Source organism: Lithobates pipiens, unplaced genomic scaffold (assembly GCF_037356315.1).
Source record: "Lithobates pipiens isolate NorthernLeopardFrog02 unplaced genomic scaffold, aLitPip1_a1.2 Scaffold_8, whole genome shotgun sequence".
Lineage (NCBI taxonomy): Eukaryota > Metazoa > Chordata > Amphibia > Anura > Ranidae > Lithobates > Lithobates pipiens.
Window position 1 is genome coordinate 5,891,004 of NW_027507903.1, and position 21,102 is coordinate 5,912,105.

Sequence of the window (21,102 nt, forward strand, 5' to 3'; positions counted from 1 at the left end):
GGGCGGAGCTCTAGGCACAGCTGGATTTGGTTCCTGTGACACACCGTTGCTTTACTTTTCCATTTCTCTGCTTGTGATCGATCGTTTATCGGTTTTGTTAGATTCGGCGCCGTGCAGCAAGACGATGGCTCAAGAAACTCCCGCTTCCACCTGGACCTCTGGTTCTACTTCACATTGCAGAACTGGCTCCTGGATTTCGGACGGCCGATCGTAATGGTGAGTTACATCGATTGTTTGTTATTATTCAGAACACTTTTTCTTTATTAGAGCCCCCCCCCCCCCCCAAAAAAAAATAAAAATAAAAATATTTAAGCCTCGTGTTGTAAAATTAACCACTTCGGCCCCGGAAGGATTTACCCCCTTCATGTCTGGACCATTTTTTGCGATACGGCGCTGCGTCGCTTTAACTGACAATTGCGCGGTCCTGCGACATTGTACCCAAATAAAAGTGATGTCACCCCCCCCCCCCCCCCACACACACAAATAGCTTTCTTTTGGTGGTATTTGATCATATATGATAGAGAGATATATCCCATGACACGTTGCCCTGGTGTGAACAAGGATTTAAACTGGAGTACCCAGAATGTGGTGCAGCTGTCCATGGTAACCAATCAGCTTCTGACTTCAGCTTGTTCAAATTACCAGTTGACCTCTGAAAGATTTACCCCCCCCCCCCTTCATGACCAGGCCATTTTTTTGCTGTTCGGTACTGTGCTCCTCTAACTGACAATTGCAACGCTGTACCCAAATAAAAGCGGTCATCTTTTTCCCCACAAATAGCTTTCTTTTAGTGGTATTTGATCACCTCTTCCACCCCCCCCTTTTTTTTTTTTTTATAATATCTATCTATCTCTATCATATATATATATATATATATCTATAGAAATAGCGATCGTAAGCAAAAAAAAAAATTAAAATCTAATTTCTTTATCAATTTAGGCCAATCTCTATTCTGCTACATATTTTTTTGGTTTAAAAAAAAAAAAATCCCCATAAGTGTATATTGATTGGTTTGCGCAAAAGTTATAGCGTCTACAAAATAGGGAATATACACTGGAAGTTGTATTACATTTATTTTTTATTTTTTTAACACGCGTAATGGCGGCTATCAGCGACTTATAGTGGGACTGCGATATTGCGGCGGACAATCTGACACTTTGTGAGAACCAGTGACACTAATACGGTGATCAGCGCTAACAATATGCACTGTCACTGTACTAATGACACTGGCTGGGAAGGGGGTTAAACATCAGGGGCTATCAAAGGGTTAAATGTGTGCCTAGCCAGTGTTTTTGGGTGTAAACTTTGTGCTGATTTTACTAAGGGAAGTGATGGATTTTTTTTTTACCCTGCTTTGCGGGAACACAAAATCGATAACACACCCCCCGTGGGACCGGACAGGGCTGTGCTTTGTTTACATAAGCAGAGCTCAGTTCTGTGTCTCTGCCTGGTGATCGGAAGGGGTGCCAGCGGGCATCCAGTGCCTGGCAACTGCAGATCAGCTTCTGCTTTAAAGGGGTTGTAAACCTTCGTGTTTTTTTTTTTTTTCACCCATCCTATTTATTAAGGTGAGAAAACACCTGGCAGTCACCGGCCCCCCATCCCCCCTCCATTTTACTTACCTGAGCCCTGGAACTTGACCCAGCGGGGACACGCTGTCTCTCTGCCTGGGGTTCTCGGCTCTTGATTGGATAGATTGATAGCAGCGCAGCCACTGCCTTCCGTTGCCGTCAATCAAATCCAGTGTGGGCCAAGTAATACATTCGGTGGCTACGGTTGCTGAATGCTAGACTCGGGAGCGCTCCCGCAAGGTAACCCCCTCAGGAGAGCGCTTCCCCTAGGGCAGTGATGGCGAACCTTGGCACCCCAGATGTTTTAGAACTACATTTCCCATGATGCTCATGCGCTCTGCAGTGTAGTTGAGCATCATGGGAAATGTAGTTCCAAAACATCTGGGGAGCCGAGGTTCGCCATCACTGCCCTAGGGGGTTATCTGATGTGGGGAGGAGCTGCCGGGGGACCCCAGAAGAGGATGTTCGGGGCCACTCTGTGAAAAACGAGCTGCACAGTGGAGGTAAGTATGATGCGTTTTTTTTTTTTTTTTTAAATAACAAAGAACCCTTACAATCACTTTAATCACAGCAGAAGTGGCCCGCGGGCGCCTCCTTTAGGCGGAAGTGCAGAATGACATGTATACACATGATTCTGCACAGAACGGCCGCCCTATAGCAGTAAAGTAGGTATATGCCCTGGCAAGTATTCACCCCCTCTAAAAATGTGGTGGTCATTTGGGAAGTGCCTCATTTCAAATACATTTTTATTGGAAAACCTGAATTGAACACAATGAAAAATCTTTTGTAACTTAAAAAAAAAAAAGAAAAAAGACAGATCCAAAGTTAGGCAAGACTACAGTTGTAGATTTAAATAAAATGACAAATGGCAGTTCTTGCTTTGTGGTAGAGCTGCACGATTAATAGTCAAGAATTGTTGTCACAATTTTTTTTTTTTTTTTTACTTGTGATCTTGACTAAAGTGTTTCACAATTCTTTCTATGCAAAGAATTCTCTCTGCTCTTCTGAAGCCACACCCCTCAAAAAGAAAGGAAGAGAAAAAAGGGGCAGTCTGCCAAGAACCACAACATTCTTTATCAGTGAGTATAAACATTGTAACAATTTGTCAATGGAATAGATTTCTGTGTGTAAATGAGGAAAGTTTAACTACTTAAAGACTAAACCTTTTTTTTTCTGACATTTGTTGATTTCAAGTTAAAGTCTTTTACTATCAATAAAAAAAAAAATACTTGGAACCCCCAAACATTTATATATATATATATATATATATATATTATAATTTTTTTTTATTTTTTTTAGTAGAGACCCTATAGAATAAAATGGTGGTTGTTGCAATATTTTATGTCACATGTCATATTTGCGCAGCGCTCTTTCAAATGAATGAATTAAAAAAAAAAAAAAAAAAAAACAGTAAAGTTGGCCCAATTTTTTATTATTATTATTTTTTTTTTTTTTTTTTTTTGTATAATGTGAAAGATTTTATGTTGCGAGAATTGTGATCTTTTTATTCTAAGCAAAAAAAAAAATTTGATTTGGGGTTGTAGCTGCACAACAAGAAAAGGCATCATTGCAAGATGGCAAGATGTACTGTACAGGTATCTGCACCCCCCTCCCCCCTGAAAGGTGCCAATTGTGGCGCCGGAGGGGGGGAGGATTCCAATGAGCGAAAGCTCCACTTTAGGGTGGACCTCCGCTTTAACATGGTTTCCTATGGGAAACGTTCACATCTATGTTTCCTTCAACCACTGCATTTTTGGAAACAGTTGAGGACTTTTTTAACCACTTCCAGCACTCCTCTCCTACATTTAAACTTTTTTTTTTTTTTTTTTGCACGAAAATTACTCAGAACCCCCCGAAACATTATATTTTTTTTTTTAAGCAGAGGCCCTAGAGAATAAAATGGGGGTTGTTGCAATATTTTATGTTGCACGGTATTTGAGCAGCGGCCTTTCAAATGCAATTTTTTGGAAAAAATACACTTTCATGAATTGAAAAAAAAAGTAAATTTAGCTAATAAGGCTAACTTTACCGGGTGTTTTTCACGAATTAAAAAAAAAAAAAAAAAACACCCGGTAAAGTTAGCTTTATTAGCTAAATTTACTTTTTTTTTCAATTCTTGAAAGTGTATTTTTTCCAAAAAATTGCATTTGAAAGGCTGCTGGTCAAATACTGTGTGACATAAAATATTGCAACAACCCCCATTTTATTCTCTAGGGCCTCTGCTTAAAAAATGTACTTTGTTTATATTATTATTATTATTATTATTATTATTATTATAATCTAAATTCTGTATATAATGTGAAAGATAATGTTGCGCCGAGTAAATGGATACTAGAGCTGTACGATTCTGAGATTCACGTTTTTTTTTGTTTTTTTTTGCTTACAATAAAGATCACAATTCTTGCGGCATAATATCATCTTTCACATTATACCAAAAAATTGGAATAACTTTACTGTTTAGTTTTTTTATTTTTTTTATTTTTTTAATTCATTGAAGTGTATTTTTTTTCCCCCAAAACATGCGTTTAAAAGACCGCTGTTCGAATACAGTGTGACATAAAAAATTGCAACAATCGCCATTTTATTCCCTAGGGCAGTGATGGCGAACCTTGGCACTCCAGATGTTTTGGAACTACATTTCCCATGATGCTCAACTACACTGCAGAGTGCATGAGCATCATGGGAAATGTAGTTCCAAAACATCTGGGGTGCCAAGGTTCGCCATCACTGCCCTAGGGTCTCTGCTGATACAATATATATAATGTTTGGGAGTTCTGAGTAATTTTCTAGCAAAAAAAAAAAATACAGATTTTTAACTTTGTAAGAAACAAGTGTCAGAAAAAGGTTTAGTCTAAACTTCCCTCGTTTACAGACGAAGTTCATTCCTTTGATGCAAGAAGGAAAAGTTACAATGTTTATAGTTCTCTGCCAGTACAGACAATGTTGTGAAAAACTTGGCAGACTGTCCGCTTTCTTTCTTTGACAGCTGAGTGAGCAGAGAGTTCTCTATACTTGTTATATGAATGAATTGGGACATTCTGCATAGAGATCGTGAGGGGGGTTCAATCGAGATCGCAATATTTTGTTAACGATTAATTGTGTAGCTCTAATAGATGACTGACATGTCATGCTTTAAAATTGCGCACACTTGTGGAATGGCAACACAGATGATCGCAGTGATACCTCACATGTGTGGATTGAATACCGTTTACATTTCTGGGAGCAACTTACATATGCGTTCGCTTCTGCATGGGAGCACGGAGGGACGGGGCGCTTTTTATTTATTTATTTATTTCATCACTTTTATTGCTGTCACAAGGAATGTAAACATGTAAATATCAGTTATTTATTTTATTTTTTCGGAGGGACCTGGGGGGCTAGAAGACCCCAAATCCCTATTTTGCACTTAAAAGCATTCAAAACGCTAAGTTTGGCTGACTTTTTTTTTTTTAAATCTGGCACCTTTAGTACTCCAGTAATCCGGAAGTGATGTCATGACGTTGCTTCTGGGTTACCAGATCCAAAAGCTGTGACGGAGGACACTATGGGGGGGGAAGAGGACACTGGGGGGAGAGACAGGAGACCCTATGGGGGGAGAGAGACAGGAGACCCTATGGGGGGAGAGAGACAGGAGACCCTATGGGGGGAGAGAGACAGGAGACCCTATGGGGGGAGAGAGACAGGAGACCCTATGGTGGGAGAGAGACAGGAGACCCTATGGGGGGAGAGAGACAGGAGACCCTATGGGGGAGAGAGACAGGAGACCCTATGGGGGCGGGGGGAGACAGGAGACCCTATGGGGGCGGGGGGAGACAGGAGACCCTATGGGGGCGGGGGGAGACAGGAGACCCTATGGGGGGGGGAACGGGAGACACTATTGGGGGGGGGGGGAACGGGAGACACTATGGGGGGAGAGAGACAGGAGACACTATGGAGGGAGAGAGACAGGAGACACTATGGAGGGAGAGAGACAGGAGACACTATGGGGGGAGAGAGACAGGAGACACTATGGGGGGAGAGAGACAGGAGACACTATGGGGGGAGAGAGACAGGAGACACTATGGGGGGAGAGAGACAGGAGACACTATGGGGGGAGAGAGACAGGAGACACTATGGGGGGAGAGAGACAGGAGACACTATGGGGGGAGAGAGACAGGAGACACTATGGGGGGAGAGAGACAGGAGACACTATGGGGGGAGAGAGACAGGAGACACTATGGGGGGAGAGAGACAGGAGACACTATGGGGGGAGAGAGACAGGAGACACTATGGGGGGAGAGAGACAGGAGACACTATGGGGGGAGAGAGACAGGAGACACTATGGGGGGAGAGAGGCAGGAGACACTATGGGGGGAGAGAGGCAGGAGACACTATGGGGGGAGAGAGGCAGGAGACACTATGGGGGGAGAGAGACAGGAGACACTATGGGGGGAGAGAGACAGGAGACACTATGGGGGGAGAGAGACAGGAGACACTATGGGGGGGGGAACGGGAGACACTATTGGGGGGGGGGAATGGGAGACACTATTGGAGATGGACAGGAGACACTGGGGGACGGACGGACAGGAGACACTATGGGGGGGCAGGAGACACTATGGGGCTATGGGGGGGTGGGGAGACCCTATGGGGGTTAGACAGGAGACACTGCTTTGGGTGCATAGGGACCCCCATCACCCCTAGGGATGGAAACCCCGTCACCAGACCATGTTGGCTGGTGTCAGCCACCCTTGGGTGGCAGGATGGGGGAGGGGGCAGTAAAACCCGAATCCCCAGCCACACACTCCCTCGGGGTGAACTGGCTTTGTATTGGTGAAGCACCTTAAAGTGAGATAAACCTGTACTGTTATTATTATTATTATTATACAGGATTTATGTAGCGCCAACAGTTTGCACAGCGCTTTACAAAATGAGGGCAGACAGTACAGTTACATTACAATTTTTGGTACAAGAGGAATCGGAGGGCCGGCTCGTTGGTTATTATTATGTTCAGATTATTATTATCGTGATTTATTATCGGGTGAATGTGGCCCTCCATGCATTCACATACAGTGAATCCGGCCCCTCAGTGGAGAAAGGTTGCCGACCCCGACAATAGAGCTTCTTACTCCAGCACTGAGAACTGGTCTAGATCGGTCTTTGGGGGATCATTTCATTCCGGGGGAGGGGGCGTGTCTTCTCAGATTTAAAGGGATTGTAAAGGTAAATGTTTTTTCACCTTAATGCATTCTATGCATTAAGGTGAAAAAACATCGGACACTGCCGGCGCTCCCAGTCCCCCCGTTTTACTTACCTGACCCCTCGAAAATCCCGCGCTCGCCCCCGCCGTCCTCTTCGCCGCTCAGCCTGGCCGCTGATTGGCTGGAGTGGATGGATTGAAAGCAGCGCAGCCATTGGCTCGCGCTGCTGTCAATCACATCCAATGACGCAGCGCGCCGGGGGCGGGGCCTTGTGATACAGCGAGAGGCTATAGCCGCCGGCTGTATCACGGGAGCGCGCCCGCAGGTGCTTCTCACCAATGCGAGGGAGCTCGCATGAACGTGAGAAGCACCTGTGGGAAGAAGCAGAGACAGCCGCCGAGGGACCCCAGAAGAGCAGGTTCGGGGCCACTCTGTGCAAAATGACATGACATGTATGACATGTTTGTTATTTTAAAAAAATAAAAAATTTGACTTTACAATCCCTTTAAGCCTTGTGTTTGGTCCGTATCGTCACCTTTTTATTTTTTTTGTTTTTTGGTGGACCGAGTTTCACATCATTTTTTTTTTTTTTTTTTTTTTTTTATGCTTCACTTGGGATCTTTAACCGCTTGCTGACCGTATAACTTGCATATAAGACGGCTCCGCTGCGCAGAATCTCCCGTACCTAGTATGCCATCCTGCACTTTTGGGGCACACATGGTTGTGATTATACACAGCGGGAGCTGATCTGTGGGCACCGCAGGCTCGATGTCCGCCAGCACCGGCTGATGATTACGCTGAGAAACAGAACGGCGCTCTGCCGATGTTAACAAGGAAGATCGCCGTTCTGTCAGTAGGCAAGGCATGGATCAATGCTTCCCCCCCCCCCAGTAAAAACGCCTCCCCCACAGTACTGATGGAGAACCTCGGCACCCCGATGTTTTGGAACTAGATTTCCCATGATGCTCATGCACTCTGCAGAGTAGTGGAGCATCATGGGAAATGTAGTTCCAAAACATCTGGGGTGCCAAGGTTCGCCATCACTGTCCTAGACACACAGTTAACCCTTTGATTACCCCTGATGTTAACCCCTTCCCAGCCAGTGTCCATAGTACAGTGACAGTGCAGATTTTTAGCACTGATCACTGTATTAGTGTGAGTTTCGGTTCACATTGGGGCACTTAGTCCCCTGACAAGTCGCGCCCCATTCAGTGCAATGGAGCCATTCGAATTGGAGTGACTCAAGTCGCTTCGACTTAGAAATAAGGTTCCTGCACTACTTGGGGGGGGCGACTTCAGAGCGACTTGCATTGACTTCTATTAACCACTTGTCGACCAGCCGCCGTCGTCATTATACGGTGGCAGGTTGGCTCGTTCACCACAAATTGCCGTAGCTGTACGGACGGCCCCTTTACCAGCTACAGCGGGTCCATCGGCCACCCGTGATCACTCCTCAGAGAGCCAGAGCGGGGATCTGTCAATGGAAACAGAAAAAAAAACTCCCCGTTCTGACAGGGGAGGAGAGACCGATCTGCTGTTCCCAGTAATCAGGAACAGCAATATGTCTCCCCTAGACAGTCCCCTCCTTCCCGTCAGTTAGAACACAGAGAGGGAACACACTTAGCCCCTTCATCTCCCCCTATGTTAACCCCTTCTCTGCCAGTGTCATTTATAAAGTAATAAGTGCATTTTTATAGCACTGATCGTTGTATAAATGTCAATGGTCCCAAAAAAAGTGTCCGCCGCAATGTTGCAGTCCCGCTAAAAATCGCAGATCACTACCATTACTAGTAAAAAAATAAAAATGTATATAAATCTATTCCCATTTTTGTAGACGTTTTCTGCAAACCAATCAATCTACATTTTATTGCAAATTTAAATTTTATTTTTTATTTTTATTTTTTTCACCAAAAATATGTAGAATACAAATTGGCCTAAACTAATGAAGAAATGTTTGTTTTTTTTTTATTTTTTTTAATTTTTTAGTGGGATATTTATTCAAGCAAAAAGTAAATACTACTGTTTTGTTTTTTTTATTTTCAAAATAGTCGCTTTTTTTTTTTTTTTTATAGCGCAAAAAATAAACACTGCAGAGGTGATCAAATACCACCAAAATGAAGCTCTATTTGTGGGAAAACAAGGAGATCAATTTTGTTTGGGCACAGCGTCGCACGACCGCGCGCGTGTCAATTAAAGCGACGCAGTGCCGAATGGCAAAAAACGGCCCAGTCTTTAAGGGGGCAAACCCTTCCAGTCCTTAACCACTTAAGCCCCGGACCAATTTGCAGCCAAAGGACCAGGCCCGCTTTTTGCGATTCGGCACTGCGTCACTTTAACTGACAATTGCGCGGTCGCGCGACGTGGCTCCCAAACAAAATTGGCGTCCTTTTTTCCCCACAAATACGGCTTTCTTTTGGTGGTATTTGATCACCTCTGCGGTTTTAATTTTTTGCGCTATAAACAAAAATAGAGCGACAATTTTGAAAAAAATAAATCAATATTTTGTACTTTTTGCTATAATAAATATCCCCCAAAAAATCTATAAAAAAAAATAAATTTTTGTCCTCAGTTTAGGCCGATACGTATTCTTCTACATATTTTTGGTAAAAAAAAATCACAATAAGCGATTATTGATTGGTTTGCGCAAAAGTTATAGCGTCTACAAAATAGGGGATAGTTTTATAGCATTCTTTATTAATAATTGTTTTTTTTTTTTTTTTTTTTTTTTTACTAGTAATGGCAGCGATCAGCGTTTTTTTTTTTTTTTTTTTGGTGACTGCGACATTATGGCGGACACATCGGACATTTTGGACACATTTTTGGGACCATTGTCATTTATACAGCAATCAGTGCAATTTAAATGCACTGATTCCTGTGTAAATGACACTGGCAGTGAAGGAGTTAACCCCATACACCGCCCCCTAGTAGTTATGTGTGACGTTATGTGTGTTTTTTATTGTAGGGGGCGTGGCCTGGCTTGTGACATCGCTGATCGTCCTTCCCTATAAAAGGGAAGAGACGATCGGTGACAGCCACACTAGGAAGCACGGGGGAGAGGTTTGTTTACACAGACCTCTCTTCGTTCTTCAGCTCTGTGACTCGATCGCGGGACACCGGCGCTGATCGGGTCCGCTGGTCCCGCGGCCTCGGTCACGGAGCTCAGGACAGAGGCTGGGCACTTAAAGAGCACGTGATTGTGCCCAGCCGTGCCATTCTGCCGACGTATATCTGCAGGAGGCGGGACCTTAAGTGGTTAAGTTGTTAAAGAAGTCGTTTGCAAGCCACGATGAAGTTGCGTTGTGTGGCGCGGCTTCAAAATTAGGGGGCGACTTTGAAGCCGTGCTCGTGTGAACCGAGACTCGCTGGTCCCCCAAAAAGTGTCAGGTTTTTAGGTTCGATTTTTTTTTTTTTTTTTTTTTTTTTTGTCCGCTGCAAAACCTCAGTCGCTGATCGCCACCATTACTCTTTAAAAAAAGAAAAAAAAATCCAGTATATATCCCATAGTTTGTAGACGCTATTACGTTCGTGTAAACCAGGGGACTCCAAACTTTCTACACATAGGGCCAGTTTACCGTCTTTCAGACTTTAGGGTGGGCCGTGGCAATTGCGAATAGAGAAGGTTCTGATGTCCGTGAAGAAAAAAAAAATAGTGCCCCGTCGTTTGTTTCAGTGGAAGTAATTGTGCCTCGTCATTGGTGTCAGTGAGGGGAATTGTGCCCCATTGTTGAGGTCGTTGGGCCCCATTGTTGGTCTCATTAAGAGGAATACTGCCCCCCATCATTGGGTGTCATCAGGCCCTATTGTTGGTGTTAGTGGGAAGAATTGTACCCCGGCATCGGTATTTAGTGGGAGGAATTGCGCCCTTTCATTGGTGTCAGTGGAACCCATTGTTGGTGTCATTGGGAGAAATTGGTGCCCCATTGTTGCTCCCATTTAGAGGAATAGTGCCCCCATCATTGGGTTTCATTGGGCCCCATTGTTGGTGTCATTGGGAAAAATTGTGCCCCGGCATTGGTGTCAGTGAGGGGAATTGTGCCCCATTGTTGAGGTCGTTGGGCCCCATTGTTGGTCTCATTAAGAGGAATAGTGCCCCCCATCATTGGGTGTCATCAGGCCCTATTGTTGGTGTTAGTGGGAAGAATTGTACCCCGGCATTGGTATTTAGTGGGAGGAATTGCGCCCTTTCATTGGTGTCAGTGGAACCCATTGTTGGTGTCATTGGGAGAAATTGGTGCCCCATTGTTGCTCCCATTTAGAGGAATAGTGCCCCCATCATTGGGTTTCATTGGGCCCCATTGTTGGTGTCATTGGGAAAAATTGTGCCCCGGCATTGGTGTCAGTGAGGGGAATTGTGCCCCATTGTTGAGGTCGTTGGGCCCCATTGTTGGTCTCATTAAGAGGAATACTGCCCCCCATCATTGGGTGTCATCAGGCCCTATTGTTGGTGTTAGTGGGAAGAATTGTACCCCGGCATCGGTATTTAGTGGGAGGAATTGCGCCCTTTCATTGGTGTCAGTGGAACCCATTGTTGGTGTCATTGGGAGAAATTGGTGCCCCATTGTTGCTCCCATTTAGAGGAATAGTGCCCCCATCATTGGGTTTCATTGGGCCCCATTGTTGGTGTCATTGGGAAAAATTGTGCCCCGGCATTGGTGTCAGTGAGGGGAATTGTGCCCCATTGTTGAGGTCGTTGGGCCCCATTGTTGGTCTCATTAAGAGGAATAGTGCCCCCCATCATTGGGTGTCATCAGGCCCTATTGTTGGTGTTAGTGGGAAGAATTGTACCCCGGCATTGGTATTTAGTGGGAGGAATTGCGCCCTTTCATTGGTGTCAGTGGAACCCATTGTTGGTGTCATTGGGAGAAATTGGTGCCCCATTGTTGCTCCCATTTAGAGGAATAGTGCCCCCATCATTGGGTCTCATTGGGCCTCATTGTTGGTGTCATTGGGAAAAATTGTGCCCCGGCATTGGTATTAGTGGGAGGAATTGTGCCCCTTCATTAGTGTCAGTGGACCCCATTGTTGGTGTCATTGGGAGAAATTGGTGCCCCATTGTTGCTCCCATTTAGAGGAATATTGCCCCCATCATTGGGTCTCATTGGGCCCCATTGTTGGTGTCATTGGGAAAAATTGTGCCCCGGCATTGGTATTAGTGGGAGGAATTGTGCCCCTTCATTAGTGTCAGTGGACCCCATTGTTGGTGTCATTGGGAGAAATTGGTGCCCCATTGTTGCTCCCATTTAGAGGAATATTGCCCCCATCATTGGGTCTCATTGGGCCCCATTGTTGGTGTCATTGGGAAAAATTGTGCCCCAGCATTGGTATTAGTGGGAGGAATTGTGCCCCTTCATTGGTGTCGGTGTACCCCATTGTTGGTGTCATTGGGAGAAATTGGTGCCCCATGGTTTGGTCCCGTTTAGAGGAATATTGCCCCCATCATTGGGTCTCATTGGGCCCCATTGTTGGTGTCATTGGGAAAAATTGTGGCCCTGTTAGTGGGAGGAATTGTGTCCCTTCATTGGTGTCTGTGGGGGAATTATGCCCCCAAGGGCCGGATAAAAGCAAGCAAAGGGCCATGGGCCGCAGTTTGGAGACCCCTGGTATAAACCAATAAATGCTTATTGTAATTTTTTTACCAAAATATGTAGCAGAATACATATTGTCCTAAATTGATGAAGAAATGCGATTTTTTTTTTTTTTTATATTTTTTTTTTTGTTTGGATGTGTTTTATAGCAGAAAGTAAAAAAAAATATAGATTGATTTTTTTTTTTTCTTTCTTTTTTTTTTTTCAAATTGTTGGACATTTTTTTTTTTTCATTTTTTTTTTTTTATAGCGTAAAAAATAAAACCCGCAGTGGTGATCAAATACCGCCAAAAGCTTTATTTGTGGAAAAAAAAAAGACATGAATTTTATTTGTGTACAGCGTCGCACGACCGCGCAATTTTCGGTTAAAATAACGCAGTGCCGTATCTCAAAAATAAAAAAATGGCTTGGTCATGAAGAGGTGGGGGAGGGTAAATCTTCCAGAGGTTATTTTTTTTACGTGAAGTGATGAAAATGTTTCCAGAATAAGGTAAGTAGGCGTTTTATTCTGTATATTTTTTGTTTTGCGCTCTGAAAGGAGTTCTATGGAGAGTCTGAAGTGGTAGAGAGGAGGGCGAGGAGGGTGAGGAGGGTAACCCAATATGGATGGGTGAACAGATGACATGTTGAGCGCCGGCTCCTCTCTGGTGGAACACAAGTTGGATATGTGATCTCGCTGTTTACTTCACCCCTCGGGGACTACTTAGCCGTGCCAGCTGGTGGTGCGATGGTTTAAATGGCTGGTGACACCATCACCCTGGAAATAAGGAGCTTCTGAGGCTGGAAGGAAAGTTTATCTTCTTAGGAGGTGATGATGTTGGGAACGTTGAGCTGTAAAAAGGTTTTGCGTTGATGTCACATTATCCTGTCGGGTAACACGAGGCTGTGTGCTCCGGGCACCGCGTAATTTGGTGTGCGTTACCTTTTTAAAAGTGTCATTAAATCCAAATCATCAGAAACGATCAATACATGATATGTGGCATTGTGTTCATCCTCACTCAGAGCGGTGGTCTCCGAACTGTGGCCTGCACGCCAGATGTGGCCCTTTGAGCTGACCCTTGGGCACCAACGATGGGGCACCGTTCCTCCCACTGGCCCCAACGATGGGGCACCGTTCCTCCCACTGGCCCCAACGATGGGGCACCGTTCCTCCCACTGGCCCCAACGATGGGGCACCGTTCCTCCCACTGGCCCCAACGATGGGGCACCGTTCCTCCCACTGGCCCCAACGATGGGGCACCGTTCCTCCCACTGGCCCCAACGATGGGGCACCGTTCCTCCCACTGGCCCCAACGATGGGGCACCGTTCCTCCCACTGGCACCAACGATGGGGCACCGTTCCTCCCACTGGCACCAACGATGGGGCACCGTTCCTCCCACTGACACCAACGATGGGGCACCGTTCCTCCCACTGATCATTGGTGTCAGTGGGAGGGAATAATGGGCCAAGGACCAGATAAAAGCATACAAAAGGCCACAGTTTGGAGACCATTGCAAAACATCCAGACTAACAGGTCTGGAGTTGGGCTGTAATTTTTTTTTTCTATAGAAGAATTTACAGGCAGTTTTCATGAATGTTGGCAACTGCAGCATAATATAATAATATACAGTATATTGTTGTGTGTGTTTTTTTTATATATATATATATATATATATATATATATAAATGTGTGTGTGTGTGTGTGTGTGTATATATATATATATATATATGTGTATATGTGTAATGAAACTCTCCACACACATTGCTGAGTTGTAGTGAATTAGTTCTTCTTCCTCTTTTTTTTTTTTTTTCTTCCTTCGCAGATCATTCTTCCCTTGGATTGGTTTCCTCTGAATAAGCCGAGCGCAGGAGATTACTTCCACATGGCGTACAACATCATCACTCCTCTGCTGCTTCTAAAGGTCAGTTAGAGAAACACAACGTTTTGTTACCTCTATACCTTCCAGAATATCCACTTCATCTCTGGAAGGTTTTACCCCCTTCATGACCAGGCCATTTTTGGACAGTTAAAAAAAAAAAAAGCTGCACCAAAAACACACATGCCCCCATTGAAATGAATTGAAAACGCAGCAAGAACGCTTCAATAATGCACCTGTGTTGCGTTTTTGATGCGGTTTTTGAGTCCAATGACATTACCCTAAACCCCCCTCCCTCCAACGCCCCTTGCCGTCGCCCTCTGGTGCTTCTCCCGGCTCACCCGTGCGATTGGCCAGCTGGAGGAGGAATCCGCTGTCGCAGGACGATAATCATAGAGACTTCCATCTCTATGACCTTTTGGAGGCCCGAGCGCGACGTTATGACGTAACGTCCGGCCGGCGGAAGTAGACAATGCCGGGGACTCAGCTGGAAAGAAAGGGATCGTTCGTTTTTTTTATTTTTTGTTTATTTTTATTTTCTTTGATCTCGGTCTTCCCAGCCTGGAGGAGAGATGTGGAGTCTTATTGACCCCGCTTCTCTCCATAAAGAGGACCTGTCACGCAGCATTCCTATTACACGGGATGTTTAGATTCCTTGTAATAGGAAAAAAGTGAGTCAAAAAAATTATTTTAAAGTGAAAGTGTTTAAAAAAAATTTTTAAAAAAATTTAAGTACAATAAACAATAAGAAAAAAAAAGTTTAGACAAAATGAATGACCCTTGGTGTGCCTGCAAGTATCTACATCAGGGGTCATTAACCCGCGGGCTGCACCCGGCCCGCCACTCCTAAATGTCCAACCCGTCCGTGCCGGTAATTAATGAATTAATGCCCATGGACATTTTCACCGCTGTCCTCTTCATTGGACAGTGGCGCGCGGGCATTATCACAGGGCTGGATGGGGGCGGGAACCGCTGGAGTGAACTTTTTACATTAAACAGCAGGTGATTGGTTGCTGGGAGATCCCAGCAACCAATCACCAGCCTGTTAATGTGAATAGTTAACTTCAACTGTTCCCGCCCCATCCAGACTTGTGATGCCGATCTCTGCTGTGCTGTACACCTGTGTAAGGTAGGAGAGGTCTACCTACACTGTGTGTGTGTGTGTGTGTGGTGCAGGGGGGCAGAGGGCACTGCAGTGGGGGGGTTGCAGGGGACAGAACACTGCTTTTGGGGGGCACAGGAAACTTGCTATGGGGTGAGGGGGGCAGAGGACACTATGGGATTGATGTGATGGGGGACAGAGAACACCGCTATAGGGGTACAGAGAACACTGCAATAGGAGGGGGGACCCTATTGGGCACTCCATTACCCCTGGGGACAGGGACCCCTTCTCTCCTGGGGACAGGGAATCCTTCTTCTCTCCTGGGGACAGGGAATCCTTCTTCTCTCCTGGGGACAGGGAATCCTTCTTCTCTCCTGGGGACAGGGAATCCTTCTTCTCTCCTGGGGACAGGGAATCCTTCTTCTCTCCTGGGGGCAGGGGCCCCTTCTCTCCTGGGCATAGGGACCCCCCCCCCCCAGGGATAGGGAATCCTTCTCTCCTGGGCATAGGGACACCCCCCCCCCCCCCCCCCGGGGACAGGGAACCCTTCTCCCCCGGGGACAGGGAATCCCTTCTCCCCCGGGGGCAGGGACCCCTTCTCTCCTGGGCATAGTGACCCTCCCCTGGGGACAGGGAATCCTTCTCCCCTGGGGACAGGAAATCCTTCTCTCCTGGGGACAGGGAATCCTTCTCTCCTGGGGACAGGGAATCCTTCTCTCCTGGGGACAGGGAATCCTTCTCTCCTGGGGACAGGGAATCCTTCTCTCCTGGGGACAGGGAATCCTTCTCCCCCGGGGACAGGGAATCCTTCTCCCCCGGGGGCAGGGACCCCTTCTCTCCTGGGCATAGCGACCCTCCCCTGGGGACAGGGAATCCTTCTCTCCTGGGGACAGGGAATCCTTCTCTCCTGGGGACAGGGAATCCTTCTCTCCTGGGGACAGGGAATCCTTCTCTCCTGGGGACAGGGAATCCTTCTCTCCTGGGGACAGGGAATCCTTCTCTCCTGGGGACAGGGAATCCTTCTCCCCCGGGGACAGGGAATCCTTCTCCCCCGGGGACAGGGAATCCTTCTCCCCCGGGGGCAGGGACCCCTTCTCTCCTGGGCATAGCGACCCTCCCCTGGGGACAGGGAATCCTTCTCTCCTGGGGACAGGGAATCCTTCTCTCCTGGGGACAGGGAATCCTTCTCTCCTGGGGACAGGGAATCCTTCTCTCCTGGGGACAGGGAATCCTTCTCTCCTGGGGACAGGGAATCCTTCTCTCCTGGGGACAGGGAATCCTTCTCTCCTGGGGACAGGGAATCCTTCTCCCCCGGGGGCAGGGACCCCTTCTCTCCTGGGCATAGCGACCCTCCCCTGGGGACAGGGAATCCTTCTCTCCTGGGGACAGGGAATCCTTCTCTCCTGGGGACAGGGAATCCTTCTCTCCTGGGGACAGGGAATCCTTCTCTCCTGGGGACAGGGAATCCTTCTCTCCTGGGGACAGGGAATCCTTCTCCCCTGGGGACAGGGAATCCTTCTCCCCTGGGGACAGGGACCCCTTCTCCCCTGGGGACCAGAACTTCTTCTCCCCTGGCGACGGGGACCCATCTCCAGACTATGTTGGCTGACAGGACTGGCGTTCAGCCACCCTTGGGTGCCAGGATGGGGGAGGGGGCAGTAAAATCCAAATCCCCAGCCACACGCTCCCTCGGGGTGAACTGGCTTTGTATTAGTGAAGCACCTTAAAGTGAGAGAAACCTGAACTGTTATTATGTTAGGATTATTATTATCGGGTGAATGCGGCCCTCCATGCATTCACATACATTGAATCCAGCCCTTAAGTGGAAAAAGGTTGCTGACCCCTGATCTACACACCGCAGACTTTCCCGGCTCGACAAAAGCTGATTCTTTGATGGTCTTCTGTCAAAAGAGAATGAATGAAATACTTATATAGCGCACAATGTGAACTGAATCGCCTCTAGGCGCTGTGGCGAGCTTTGATCATCTGCTAAAAGAGGAAGGTCTTTTAGCAGAACGTTGGAACCTTTTTCTCAAACGGCGGCTGCAGCTAATCAGTGTTTTCTGGCAGCTGTCAGAATACAATGTCCCCGATGGGGGAGATTCCTCCATCCACCTTGTTTGTGTAGATGGAGGAATCTGTTGGTGTTTTGCCAGCTTTACAGAGCATGAAGCCAGCCTGGCTACTCGCTCTCCAAGCACTGCACTGTGGAAGGCTGGTAGGGGTTGGCATATGTGCCTCCGTACCCAGAGGTACCAAGGGAAAGGAAATAGTAGGTATTCTGGATGACCACCCTTCTTGTAGGTACACCAACAGAGCCCTCATGTATCTGGAGACACCAAATGAACGAGAGGCAGGTTGTGCATTCATATGTCTGAGTTTATTGAGCGCGAAAGTAGCTTTATATTCAGTATAGAACAAAGGAGGGGGAGTGGTTAGTTTAATGCATACGTCTAGGGCAGTGATGGCGAACCTTGGCACTCCAGATGTTTTGGAACTACATTTCCCATGATGCTCAACTGCACTGCAGAGTGTGTGAGCATCATGGGAAATGTAGTTCCAAAACATCTGGGGTGCCAAGGTTCGCCATCACTGGTCTAGGGTTATACAGGTTTGTTACCTGTTATATATCTATCAGGGGTTAGATAGGACATCTGGTCATTAGTCACATATCTTAGCTGATCGCCTAAGGCTAAACAGGATATACATTCCAAGAACAGGTTTGACCGCAGTGAGCAAAGAAGGGGGGGGGGGGGGGGGGCTGTGCAAGCATTCTTACACAAATTTGAACATACACAATAAGGGACTTCATACAAACTGGCGGGGGATATACAAAATGGAGTCATGATGGTTCATTCATATTATTACAAAAGGCGAAGTTCGTATATTACATTACAAAACACAAGGGGCTTTTTAGGTGATCCTTTCACCAAGTATTTGCAGAGGAAAATGCAACTGGTGGAGGACTATTGTGGATCTACTGTAAATAGAAGGCTTGCTGATCCTAGGTTCCTGTAACTTAAAGCGGAGCTCCACCCAAAAGTGGAAGATCCACTTGTTCGCTTTCCACTGCCACATTTTGACACTTTGGGGGGGGGGGGGAGTGTATACCTGTCAAAACCAGGTACCTGCTCCCACTTCCAGGTAAGAGCGCCGCACAATGATCGCAGCGATCTACCATTTCACCCTTAGGCGATCAGCTAAGATATGTGACTAATGACCAGATGTCCTATCTAACCCCTGATAGATGTATAGATATAGATATATATCTCTCTATCTATATCTATCAGGTAACAAACCTGTATCCTCCTCCCCCCGCTGCCTTCTGGGAGATACGCAGGTCCCATCCAATCACACGCAGAGCTCTGTGTTTACAAACCCACGTAACTCCGTGTGCAATAGGAACAGCGATCTGGCTTTCTGCCTGATATTCAGAAGTCTTGTTTTTGTAACTCTTGATTGGCTGGATCCGCTTCATTTTCTATTCTTGTTTTCTTTCTCTTGCAGCTGATTGAAAGGTCTCCGAAAACTCTGCCGAACTCGGTGATCTATATCAGCATCATGACCTTTGTGATGGGGGCCAGCATCCACCTTGTGGGGGACTCCGTCAATCACCGACTGATCTTCAGCGGATACCAGCTGCACCTTTCTGTGCGGGACAATCCAATCATGCAAAAGCTGCAACCCCCCACCCTGGTGAGAAGGCGGGGGAGGGGTGATGCAATTAGATTGGGGTTCAGCACACACACGAGAGGTGAGGAAGCCATCTTACCTTTTAGACCCCTTTCACACGGGGCGTAGGGGCCTTCGGCGGTAAAGCGCCGCTAAAAATTTACAATTTACTGTCGTTTTTGTGGGGGCTTTCGGCCGCTAGCGGGGCGGTTTTAACCCCTGCTAGCAGCTGAAAAAGGGTTAAAACGACCCGCAAAGCGGTGCTGCAGCTCTGCAGCGGTGCCCATTCAGTCCAATGGGCAGGAGCGGCTCCAAAGATACGGCTTGCAGGAATTTTTTTTAGCGTCCTGCCAGCGCACCGGTCCAGTGTAAAAACCCTTAGGGGCTTTCACACTGGAGAGACAGGAGAAGCGCTCTACAGGTGCTATGCGAAGCGCCCCGGTGTGAAAGGGGTCTTAGAGCAAAAGGGGTGAATTTCAATGGAGGAAAGTGAGTTGGACATTTCTGTGCGGTTATCATCACTGCGCCACATTTCAAGATTTTTTTTGGAATGGGGCGCTGACCTAACATAAAAACAAAAAAAAAAAAATATGTACAAGTAAGAAAATGTCAATATGAGTTGCACATCTCTGCAAACCACAGGTAAGAAAGTATAACCGCCTCAGCCCAGGCTCCAGCCAAGCCACACCCCCAATGCATTTCTCTCCGCTCCTCAGCCTGGGCTCCAGCCAAGCCATGCCCCCAATGCATTTCACTCAACCCAGGCTCCAGCCAAGCCACACCCCAATGCATTTCTCTCCATCCCTCAGCCTGGGCTCCAGCAAAGCCACGGCCCAATACATTTCACCGCAGCCTGGGCTTCAGCCAAGCCACGCCCACCAATGCATTTCACTCTGCCCCTCAGCCTGGGCTCCAGCCAAGTGACATTCCCAATGCATTTCACTCGGCCTGGGATCCAGCCAAGCCACACCCCCAATGCATTTCACTGCAGCCCGGGCTCCAGCCAAGCCACATCCCCAATGCATTTCTCTCTGCACCTTTAGCCTGGGCTCCAGCAAAGCCACGCCCCAATGCATTTCACCACAGCCCGGGCTCCAGCCAAGCCACATCCCCAATGCATTTCTCTCTGCACCTTTAGCCTGGGCTCCAGCCAAGCCACACCCCATGCATTTCACTGCCCCTCAGCCTGGGCTCCAGCCAAGCGACATTCCCAAATGCATTTCACTCGGCCCGGGATCCATCCAAGCCACGCCCCCAATGCATTTCACCGCAGCCAGGGCTTCAGCCAAGCCACACCCCCAATGTATTTCACTCCGCCCTCAGCCTGGGCTCCAGCCAAGCCAGGCCCCCAATGCATTTCACTGCAGCCCGGGCTCCAGCCAAGCCACATCCCCAATGCATTCTCTCTGTCCCTTTAGCCTGGGCTCCAGCAAAGCCACGCCCTCAATGCATTTCACCGCAGCTCGAGCTTCAGCCAAGCCACGCCCCCAATGCATTTCACTCTGCCCCTCAGCCTGGGCTCCAGCCAAGCGACATTCCCAATGCATTTCACTCGGCCCGGGATCCAGCCAAGCCACGCCCCCAATGCATTTCACCGCAGCCAGGGCTCCAGCCAAGCCACACCCCCAATGTATTTCACTCGCCCCTCAGCCTGGGCTCCAGCCAAGCCACGCCTCCAATGTATTTCACTCAGCCCGGGTTCCAGCCAAGTGACATTCCCCAATGCATTTCACTCAGACCGTGCTCCAGACACGCCCCCAATGTATTTCACTCCACCCCTCACTCCGGGCTACAGCCAAGCTCTGCCCCCAATGCATTCCACCCCTCCCCTCAGCCCGGGCTCCAGCCAACCCACACCCCCAATGCATTTCACTCCACCTCTCAGCCAGGGCTCCAGCCAAGCCACGTCCCCAATGCATTTTACTCAGCCCGAACTTCAGCCAAGCCACGCCTCCAATGCATTTCACTCTGTGTCCCGGAGCCTAATCCCCATGATTAAGCTCTGGGGCAGAGTGAAATGCATTGGGGTGTGGCCTGGCTGGAGCCCAGACTGAGGGGTCAGAGTTAAATGCATTGGGGGCATGGCTTGGCTGGAGCCTGGCCTGAGGCTGTTATACTTTCTTGAAAAGAAGTAGTCC

At 47.5% G+C, this 21,102-nt stretch overlaps 1 protein-coding gene across 1 annotated transcript in view; it reads left to right on the forward strand.

Annotated features, from left to right (window-relative positions):
- The window catches only part of CLN6 (CLN6 transmembrane ER protein), a 51,535-nt gene that overhangs the window by 7,645 nt on the left and 22,788 nt on the right, over positions 1-21,102 (forward strand). The window contains exons 2-4 of the mRNA XM_077472853.1: positions 102-216; positions 14,137-14,235; positions 18,800-18,988. Of these exons, the coding sequence (XP_077328979.1) occupies positions 102-216; positions 14,137-14,235; positions 18,800-18,988 (403 nt within the window). The remainder of the gene's footprint in view (positions 1-101; positions 217-14,136; positions 14,236-18,799; positions 18,989-21,102) is intronic.